Source organism: Littorina saxatilis, linkage group LG4 (genome assembly GCF_037325665.1).
Source record: "Littorina saxatilis isolate snail1 linkage group LG4, US_GU_Lsax_2.0, whole genome shotgun sequence".
Taxonomy (NCBI): domain Eukaryota; kingdom Metazoa; phylum Mollusca; class Gastropoda; order Littorinimorpha; family Littorinidae; genus Littorina; species Littorina saxatilis.
The window spans coordinates 58,856,864-58,868,075 of record NC_090248.1 but is presented as its reverse complement, the minus strand read 5'-3'; the positions used below and the strand labels follow the sequence as shown (position 1 = coordinate 58,868,075).

The window sequence follows — 11,212 nt, the reverse complement described above, 5'->3', positions numbered from 1 at the left end:
ACAGGTCGGGCTTTCTTATTGTCTGAAACAATGAATCAAGAAACTAAAACCCAGGTGCACATCTGCGGCACCTAGGGAGTGTACGTGCACACTATCTTGTTCCTGCCTCTTGCCATCTCAGAGGTATGGCGACCACAGACAAAAAAGAGTTATCTCCCTTACCTTCTAGAAATTTCCGGAACTGTCCAGTTAATTTTTCATTCTTCATTTCTTCCCCTCATAGGAGCAATAGCGAGTCTCTAATATCACTGGCATGATGTGCTTGCTACAGGTGAACAGTAGGCACTGAACTGGTCTTGCACCATATAGGCTGTATTCAATAAATGGGAGGTCCATAATCTGAGAAAGGTAACAATGAATCAAGAAACTAAAACCCAGGTGCACATCTGCGGCACCTAGGGAGTGTACGTGCACACTATCTTGTTCCTGCCTCTTGCCATCTCAGAGGTATGGCGACCACAGACAAAAAAGAGTTATCTCCCTTACCTTCTAGAAATTTCCGGAACTGTCCAGTTAATTTTTCATTCTTCATTTCTTCCCCTCATAGGAGCAATAGCGAGTCTCTAATATCACTGGCATGATGTGCTTGCTACAGGTGAACAGTAGGCACTGAACTGGTCTTGCACCATATAGGCTGTATTCAATAAATGGGAGGTCCATAATCTGAGAAAGGAAACAATGAATCAAGAAACTAAAACCCAGGTGCACATCTGCGGCACCTAGGGAGTGTACGTGCACACTATCTTGTTCCTGCCTCTTGCCATCTCAGAGGTATGGCGACCACAGACAGACACACACACACACACACACACAGACAGACACTCTCTTTTATTTATATGTATAGATAGATTACAGATGTATTATTCGGAATCGAAAAATGTCAGGAATCAGCGTTAATTAACCATGTTTTATTGATAGCAAAAATGTGCATTAGCAAAGTTAAGAAAACTAAATCGCATATTCCATTGGAAATTGTATTTCAACAAGAACTTGCGCTACGAAAGGTGTATCCCCATTGTCCTCAGTTAGATTGATGTTGAATTAAAAAGTAATGTAATGGAAATGTAACCTGTAATGTAAAAGAAAACAAAATTAAAATTTCATTGAAAAAAAAAAGACCAATGAAGAAGGATATGCTCACCGCCCCCCCAAAAAAGAAGAAGAAAAAACAAACGAAAGAGGCAAAAAAGATGGGTTGACGCAACTGAGGTAAAAAAAAAATAAATAAATAAAAAGGTGCTCTGCTGGACTAAAATAAACAGCTTTAACAGAAACTATTTCTTAAAATGTTTCCTTCAATCATTTTGCTATCTAAAGTGGACATTACCACCCACGAAAGTTTACGCTTACCGAAGTAACCACTAATTTGCTGTATCCCTAACATTCACAGCCTATTACATTATGCCTACGCGTATATCCTGGTCAATTCCAAGAAAATAATGTTTGTTTGCTTTTTTTGTAAATCAGGATATATACAAACAGAGGGCTACGAACAAAAAAATTATCAACATCTTTTCGTGGACAATTGGCGTCACTCAGCTTCTGTCATTGGTCCGCCAAATCACGTGGTCATGATGACTTTCCTCGGCATACAGCTCGAGAGCTGTGGCTATCAGAGAGTAGAAATTTACGTGGGCGGGATGAATATGAGCGAGGCTGACCTGGCAGTAACAGTGTGTGAAGGCAGCGTGCCTGGCCCGGAGTTCTACCACGCCAGTACCTTCCACGTCTTCTGGAAAATGGACGATCCCAAAGACGGATTCATTGTGCGCGAAGTTATTGGTTTTCGGCTGCAATTCTCTTTCCATGAGGTGTGTGTTTTTATTTGGCAATACGTCGGTTAACTAATAGAAAGCTAATTGCGCATGTAGTCATCATGCTCCTCAGATTAGTCCCTTGACTGGGGGGGGGGGGGGGGGGGGCACGTGAGGGCAACATAGATGGAAACCCTTCTCCAGGCTGTGCTGTTTGGGGATGTCAACAAGTCGCGTAAGGCGAAATTACTACATTTAGTCAAGCTGTCGAACTCCCTGTATTATGTCATTCCTTGTGTTGCGAATGTAGTGCCGGTTTTTGTTTGTTAGACTTCAAGTCAAGTTATTCAATTAACTAATAGAAAGCTAATTGCATTAGATTTTAGCATTTTAGAGGGTGGCATTGTTGGGGATCTCCCTGTATTATGTCGTTCCTTGTGTTGCGCATGTAGTCATCATCATCCTCAGATTAGTCCCTTAACTGGGGAGGGGGGGGGGGGGGGCACGTGAGGGCAAGGACTGGGTGGCCGAGTGGTAACGCACTTGCGCTCGGAAGCAAGAGGTTGCGAGTTCGACCCTGGGTCAGGGCGTTAGCAATTTTCTCCCCCCTTTCCTAACCTAGGTGGTGGGTTCAAGTGCTAGTCTTTCGGATGAGACGAAAAACCGAGGTCCCTTCGTGTACACTACATTGGGGTGTGCACGTTAAAGATCCCACGATTGACAAAAGGGTCTTTCCTGGCAGAATTGTATAGGCATAGATAAAAATGTCCACCAAAATACCCGTGTGACTTGGAATAATAGGCCGTGAAAAGTAGGATATGCGCCGAAATGGCTGCGATCTGCTGGCCGATGTGAATGCGTGATGTATTGTGCAAAAAAATTCCATCTCACACGGCATAAATAAATCCCTGCGCCTTGAATATGTGCATAAAAAATTTAAAAATTAAATAAAAAAATCCCTGCGCTTAGAACTGTACCCACGGAATACGCGCGATATAAGCCTCATATTGATTGATTGATTGATTGAGGGCAAAAATAGATGGAAACCCTTCTCCAGGCTGTGCTGTTTGGGGATGTCAACAAAAGGTCAGGGAAGCTTATCTGTGTCCATTCTATAATGTTGTTGGACCAGCTCTTCCGTTGTCTCGCACGTCTGCGTCCTCCTACGACGGTGCCTTGTCGGATGGTTGTGGAGAGGGTGTCATACCTTGTGGCGTGCGCGAACCACACCAACTTCAGACGTTTGACGGTTGCCAGCACAGGTTCTTGTGGGCCCACGAAGCCCGTGACCAAGCTCCAAACATAGTCGTTGGTCTTGTGCTCCAGCAGTGTCCATGTCTCGCAGCCGTTAGGCAAAATGGAGATGACTAGCACCCTGAAGAACTTCAGTTGCTCTACCACACCCTATTTAGTCTGGCCATCGCTGCTGTGGTTGTGGCTGTGGAAATCAGCTCTGGACATGCAGCAATGCAAACAACCTTCAGCGTGTTTTCTGGGTCGCGGTTGACCCAGACCCTCACAAAAGTGTCTGCATCTCTTGTGTTGGAAGTTTTTGATTGAGACCGCATGCAATCATCAAACACCATATGACCTTCCCAACCACCACTTTTTGAAGAATTATCTTTGTAAATTAACAAATAAACGATCATGTTAGTTGAACAGTCCGAATGATGTGGGTCGTTGAAACCCATATGGAATTTAAGAAGGAATGTTACAGTGTTTATGCCCATTTGGACAGCGTGGGTCGTGTACGATCCATACTCTGCAGATAGGCAGTAAAATGTTTTTTTCTTATTTCGGATGGATTTCACAGAAGTATTCAAGTTATTCAAGAAAACCTACCCCATACATATTGTTTCTCGGATAAATGGTCTAGATGGTATAGTGAGGTTTAAGTTATTTATTAATGTTCGCATACATTTATCTTGCAGAGAACTTCGCCACTCCTACAAAAACTACCAAGCGGTCTGTGGAACTGCTCCGTGCCCCAGTGGCCCGAGTTCAAATCCCATTTCCACTGTAACTACGACACGGAGTGTGTGGCGGCGGAGGACGAGACTGACTGTCCCTTCACCGGACACTGTCCACCTGAACACGTCACAGCCAATGGAAGGTCAAGGGGTTGATTCCATCTATGTATCTAACCTACCTTGCATTCATCCATCTATGTATCTAACCTACCTTTCATTCATCCATCTATGTATCTAACCTACCTTTCATTCACCCATCTATGTATCTAATCTATCATGCACTCATCCATCTATGTATCTAACCCACCTTTCATTCATCCATCTATGTATCTAATCTACCTTTCATTCATCCATCTATGTATCTAACCTACCTTTCATTCATCCATCTATGTATCTAACCTACCTTTCATTCATCCATCTATGTATCTAACCTACCTTTCATTCACCTATCTATGTATCTAACCTACCTTTCATTCATCCATCTATGTATCTAACCTACCTTTCATTCACCCATCTATGTATCTAACCTACCTTGCATTCACCCATCTATGTATCTAACCTACCTTTCATTCACCCATCTATGTATCTAATCTACCTTTCATTCATCCATCTATGTATCTAATCTACCTTCCATTCATCCATCCATGTATCTAATCTACCTTTCATTCACCCATCTATGTATCTAACCTACCTTGCATTCATCCATCTATGTATCTAATCTACCTTTCATTCACCCATCTATGTATCTAATCTACCTTTCATTCACCCATCTATGTATCTAATCTACCTTTCATTCACCCATCTATGTATCTAACCCACCTTTCATTCACCCATCTATGTATCTAATCTACCTTTCATTCATCCATCTATGTATCTAACCCACCTTTCATTCACCCATCTATGTATCTAATCTACCTTTCATTCACCCATCTATGTATCTAATCTACCTTTCATTCACCCATCTATGTATCTAATCTACCTTTCATTCACCCATCTATGTATCTAATCTACCTTTCATTCACCCATCTATGTATCTAACCCACCTTTCATTCACCCATCTATGTATCTAATCTACCTTTCATTCATCCATCTATGTATCTAATCTACCTTTCATTCATCCATCTATGTATCTAATCAACCTTTCATTCACCCATCTATGTATCTAATCTACCTTTCATTCACCAATCTATGTATCTAATCTACCTTTCATTCACCCATCTATGTATCTAATCTACCTTTCATTCATCCATCTATGTATCTAACCTACCTTTCATTCATCCATCTATGTATCTAATCAACCTTTCATTCACCCATCTATGTATCTAATCTAACTTTCATTCACCAATCTATGTATCTAATCTACCTTTCATTCACCCATCTATGTATCTAATCTACCTTTCATTCACCCATCTATGTATCTAATCTACCTTTCATTCACCCATCTATGTATCTAATCTACCTTTCATTCACCCATCTATGTATCTAATCTACCTTGCATTCATCCATCCATGTATCTAATCTACCTTTCATTCACCCATCTATGTATCTAACCTACCTTTCATTCACCCATCTATGTATCTAACCTACCTTTCATTCATCCATCTATGTATCTAACCTACCATGCATTCATCCATCTATGTATCTAACCTACCATGCATTCATCCATCTATGTATCTAACCTACCATGCATTCATCCATCTGTGTATCTAACCTACCTTACATTCATCCATCAGTTGAGCAGTCGCTCAATCAAACATTCAATAAATAAAAGCCTACACATTAAAACACTTAATAAACACACACAAACATAGGGGACGATTTTCCCAGGGGGCAGTTGTCCAAGGAGTATAGTTGTCAGGGGCCGGTTGTCTGGAGGGCAATTAACATGGAACTATTGCATCTGCTTTTGTTGTTGTCATTTTCGTTGTACAGCCGGTAAACACCTTTTCCCTTTGTCCTTGTCATTATCATAGCCATAGATGTTCGTTTCCTTAGTTGGCCACTGTGATTGTTCACAAAGTCAGTGGCCTTATTTGCAAATAATGTACTTTCTTCTTATCTTCTTCATCAACATCCAGATGCCTGTGTTGTAGATGTTACCGCTTCATTAATCCTCGTTGTCTGTGTTATAGATGTTACCGCTACATCAACCCCCGTGGCCCTCTCTCCTGGTTGGAAGCCAACATTGTGTGTTCGGAGCTATACGGGGGGTACCTAGCCAGCTTCAACAGTCCCGAGGAATGGTCGGGGGTGACGTCTGCATTCAGTCTCAAGAAATCTCATATCATCTTTTTCGTGGGCCTCAGGTCCGCTGACTCAGGAAAACCGCACATGTACGTACAGTTGTGAATATTGCGAGACAATGCCTGATTATTTTTCATACAGATGAACATTGTATAATACTTCAATTTACTTTGAAATATTGTTTTTCGGAATTTTTTATCACGTGTGTGTATGTGTGTGTGTGTGTGTGTGTGTGTGTGTGTGTGTGTGTGTGAGTGTGTGTGTGTGTGTGTGTGTGCGTGTGTGCGTGCGTGCGTGCGTGCGTGCGTGCGTGCGTGCGTGTGTGTGTGTGTTAGTGTGTGTGGCGGGGGGATATTTTGCAAGTCGTAATGTCTCTGCTTTTGCAGGTACCGTAGACAATTGGAATGGGCCGACGGAACTGTGGCTGTGTATTTGAAATACCCTGTTTTAGACAAGGGCAGCTTCAAAGCCTGTTCGTTTTTCGTGCCTCCTACGAGCTATGTTTTTGTTTTTACCGTTTGTAACGAGCCACAGAATAAACACATCTTATGTGAACTGCAAAACGGAGACTCGCAACGAACCAACGTAGGTAGCTTCCAGGCGCCTAAATCCATATCTTCCAATCAAACGCTTCCATTTCGTCACGTGCGATGCCCTGACGGTCACATGACGCACACATTTCTGGCCTGTGACGCAACAAGCTCGTGTTTCCGGGAGACGCACATCGGCGGCGAGGTAAACGGGGTTACTTCCTGTTCTGCAAGCTTACACCGCTTCCCTCAGCCATTCCAGTGCAGAAATGGATACGAACGCATTCCGTACAGCTTGGTGTGTGACCACAGAGGAGACTGTATGGACAGCAGCGATGAAGATTTCTGTGATTTCCCCGCGTGTATTGATGGCAAGGAAATGCCGTGTGGGGGCGGTAAACAGGTAACTGTATGGACAGTAGCGTTGAAGGTGATCCCCCCCCCCTTTTTTTTAATTTTATCATTGTGTGTCTGTGCGTCCCAAGGTCAGATTGTAAGAAAAGGCGTAGCCTTAAATCTTAATACTTGTTAAATAAAGTTGAATTCAATTCAATTCAATTCAATTCAATTCAATTCTCTCTCTCTCTCTCTCTCTCTCTCTCTCTCTCTCTCTCTCTCTCTCTCTCTCTCTCTCTCTCTCTCTCTCTCTCTCTCTCTCTCTCGTAGCCCAGTCCCGCCCCCTGTCTCTCTCTCTGGCTCTTTAGTTTGTTCGCTCGTTCGAGTCTAAACGCTTGCATTTACATTGTACTCTTTAGTACATCTGCTATCAGTAATTTTCCCTTTGTTTGCAGAATCAATTAATAAAACAGGTGTGCTCTGTATATGTAATCCTCAGAGTATTTTGTATGAGTTGTCAAAGGTAACGCTGTATGTGTTGTTTCTTTTAGTGTATACCACGACAGAAGGTGTGCAACGGTCCGATTGAGTGTGTCGACGCCAGCGACGAGCAAAACTGCGCCAGAAACTCGAACTATATTCGTTACACAGCATCCCCTCCTGCTTTGGTGTGGACTAGGTGGACAGAGTACTACGATATGACCTACAACATCATTACAGTGCGCAAACACTCTGGTCCTTGCCCTGAGGGCTTCTTCAAATGCGCTGTGGATTCCTATTGTTTTGATGTCCTGTTTCGCTGTAACGGGGTGCGCGACTGCCCGGGTGGCGAGGATGAAGCTGGGTGTGCTGAGTACTCCTGTCCGGGTATGTACCGCTGTCGCGGGTCCACGGTGTGCTACCGAGCACCAAAGCTGTGCGATGGTTTCGGTGACTGCCCGCAACAAGACGACGAACTGTTCTGTGACCTCCAGTGTCCGGCGAACTGCACGTGCTATGGCCTTGCCTTCACTTGCCCGCTAGTGTTCTATGTGACCGAGTTCCCGGACCTGCGCTATCTGGACGCCAGTGACAGCGGTCTGACCCCTCAGCAAGTGAACCACAGCATCTTGCTAATACATCTCAGCTTCGCCAGGTGCGGCCTGCTTCACCTGGGCAACCTTACCTTGCCCAACCTGCGTAGCCTGGAGCTAAGCGGCAACAATCTGTCCGCCGTCAGTGTCCACGAAGTAAACCGTTTACAGAACTTGAAGGAATTGATTTTGGCTGACAATCCGTTGATGTCAGTCTTTTTGACAGAGAAGCAGACATCCTTGAATCTGCATTATCTTGACCTGTCTCTCGTGCGAATGCCTTCTCTAACTGTTCGCACACAGCTTCCGTTCCTACAGTTCCTGAACCTGTCCTTCACGGGGCTAGATCAGCTGCAAGGAACAGGCTTCCAGTCGCTCTCCAGTCTCCGGGTCATCGACCTTCATGGATGCCCTATGACCCATTTTCCACGTCACATTTTTCGGGACTTGCAGCAGCTTCGTACTGTGTATTCCGGCAGTTACAGGCTGTGTTGCCAAGCAACGCTACCGTCTGGTTTTAACTTAAAGAACTGCCATACTTCAGAAAACAATGTGTCGTCATGCGACAGGCTGATGAAATATGACACGCACGCTGTCTTGGTCGCCGTTTTTGCAGCTGTTTCTATCATCGGTAATGCGTCAGGTTTTGCTGTGCGCGTGATTTTTAAAAGAACCAGGGCTAAGTCTGCGCAAGACGTCTTTCTTTGCCACCTGTGTATATCAGACTTTGCCATGGGTGTGTACCTGGCCATTGTAGGTCTGACTGACAGGCTGTACCAGGGAACGTATTTGTGGGAAGACGTCGCGTGGAGACAGAGTGTGACCTGTAAAACAGCCGGCATTCTCTTCACCGTGTCCTCTCAAGTGTCGAGTCTCTTTGTCTTCATCATCACAGTGCAGCATGTCGCTTTCTTGTCTTTTCATTCTAACGGCTTTGGTTCAAACCCGCTGACTTTGTACGCCGTTAGTTCTGTGGTCTGGATTCTGGGAGTTGTCTCATCCGTAGCACCCCTTTTTACTTCCCACTGGAGAAACTCGGCTGAAACAGCAATATGCATCCCGCTAATTTACACAGAGCGAGACAACAGCAGCTTTGTTGACCTGCTGGTCATCCCGCAGTGCACCCTCCACGTCGGGGTGATGGCGGCTCAGGTCTACATCTTCCTCAAAACGCGGCCAGATCCCCTAGTCGTCTTGAAAGCAGACAGCGTGCCCTCACAAATCTGCGACGCCCGTCAGTTTCTCCCTGTAGCGGTATGCAGCTGCCTGTGCAGACTGTCTCTGCTGGTCCTGGCGGTGTCGCTGTATGAGGGAAGCATCACGTCCAACCCAGCGAGAGTGGCGGCCAGTGTTCTTGTTCTGCCGCTGAGCTCCGCGCTGCATCCTGTTCTGTACGCCTTTGGAGCGGTGCAAGAGAGACGCCAGGCAGCGCGGAACGAGCGACTGCTGAAGTACTTGATGGCCAAGAGACGGGCCAAGGTACGGGATGTGAAATGAACTCATCACGCCAGAAAGAAATAGAACAACTGCAGCGCACGAATAGTCGCTTATCATTGCAATGCTTGTGAAACTGTTTTGTGGTTCGATTTCAATACAGAAATCAACCGAACTTATTTTATGTCCACTTTGCATGTTGTTAAGCGTGAGTATATCGGTCTAAATGCGTTATGTAAGTGTTGTTTGAATCAGAAAAGAGTTTTGCCTACAGTTGAGGGGGCCTTACTTTTCAATCGCGAAAAAGTAGTTCACACAAGAGATGATAGTACCATGTGCTATAAATAATTGGGTACTCACTCTGGTATTGTAGATGTGTATTATCCTTATTACCATAGGAACACACACACACATACTGGTGTGAGCCACGTTATCCGGTCAGTGAGTTTGCACAATCATTAAGATGCCGGGAAAAATTAGCAGAGTTTACAGGCCGATTCTGTCCAGATTTGAGATGAAACTTTATTTTGTAATTCTAAATGAAGTTAGAAAGAAATCATTCGCCTATTTTGAAAATTTAGCTAAGCTGACATTTTACATGAATAGAGATGCCATGTAGTGTATGTTGACATTTACTATCATAAAGTGGTCAATGTGTGTAAGCTAAATTTAACCATCATCAGGCGGTCATATGTGTATGGTAATGTTTACATCCTTTAGATGGTCGTGTTTTATTTTATCTTATCTTAATCAAATGCGTCCCCACAATCCTTTTTTTGTGTGTAATAATATGTTGTACAATTGCAACCGCACTATATACACACAAAGCCTCGACTTGCTAACTTCAACCATCATAAGGTGGTCATGTGTGTATGGTAATGTTTACCTCCCTTAGATGGCCAAAGGGTTTTGTTTTGCTTTTCTTAACCATCATCAGGCGGTCATATGTGTATGGTAATGTTTACATCCTTTAGATGGTCGTGTTTTATTTTATCTTATCTTAATCAAATGCGTCCCCACAATCCTTTTTTTGTGTGTAATAATATGTTGTACAATTGCAACCGCACTATATGCACACAAAGCCTCGACTTGCTAACTTCAACCATCATAAGGTGGTCATGTGTGTATGGTAATGTTTACCTCCCTTAGATGGCCAAAGGGTTTTGTTTTGCTTTTCGTTTGTTTGTTTTTATGTCAGTCCGAGGACTACGATGAGCCTTTCTCTGAAACCTGATTCAGTTTGATGTTGGACATTTCACTGGAACAAAAAGAAACACACAAAACATTGTACAACAACTGTTTATTATTCAACTGAAAGAACAAAACAACTTCTTAGTTAATTACTGGAATAGATCTGATACTTCACACCTGAAGTTTAAAACAAGTTTCAAACACAAATATAACTGAACAAGTTTCAAACTCAAAAAATAATTAAAGAAATTGAGGACAGCCCCATCTACTGAGACATGTTGCACAAATATGTTTTATGACATAATAGAGTGAAACAATTTTAATCATGAGAGAATGCTGACAGAGATGTCAAAATCAATATCAACTGTGCCATGGACTGAGAAAACAGTGAATGTCAGGGTTTTTTCATCGATTTTGATATAGTAATACATATTCTCTAGAAAAAAAAAAGAGAATCAGATTGAGTCTTAACAATCCTTTGTTCTTGATCTCTTTTTTTTCTTTTTTGTGTGCATATTTTCAAACTACAGCTGCCCTAAATGTATACAAAGCCTCGACCAAGGTACTAGAGCAACTGATAAATCAAGCGATTTCTTTTCGGCAGTGACAGATTTTGGGGAATTATTAGGACGTGAAATTCTCAGTTAACACACAATGTGAAAAAGAAAATGTGATTAAAG

The 11,212-nt window shown here is 43.2% G+C and overlaps 1 protein-coding gene across 1 annotated transcript; it reads left to right on the top strand.

The window, feature by feature from the left end:
* Nucleotides 1–1,574: 1,574 nt before the first annotated feature.
* LOC138965657 (G-protein coupled receptor GRL101-like) lies at nt 1,575–9,404 on the top strand. The gene is made up of 5 exons (XM_070337832.1): nt 1,575–1,811; nt 3,686–3,867; nt 5,857–6,057; nt 6,811–6,901; nt 7,386–9,404. The coding sequence occupies exons 1-5, from the start codon at nt 1,575–1,577 to the stop codon at nt 9,402–9,404; spliced, it is 2,730 nt and encodes a 909-aa protein (XP_070193933.1).
* Nucleotides 9,405–11,212: the final 1,808 nt, after the last annotated feature.

Excerpts from the sequence above, each read along its gene's own strand:
- LOC138965657 (XM_070337832.1), top strand. The coding sequence starts at position 1,575 with ATGACTTTCCTCGGCATACAGCTCGAGAGCTGTGGCTATCAGAGAGTA. Across the intron at positions 6,058-6,810 it reads GACTCAGGAAAACCGCACAT|AGGAGACTGTATGGACAGCA; the intron begins GTACGTACAGTT and ends GTGTGACCACAG. Across the intron at positions 6,902-7,385 it reads CGTGTGGGGGCGGTAAACAG|TGTATACCACGACAGAAGGT; the intron begins GTAACTGTATGG and ends TGTTTCTTTTAG.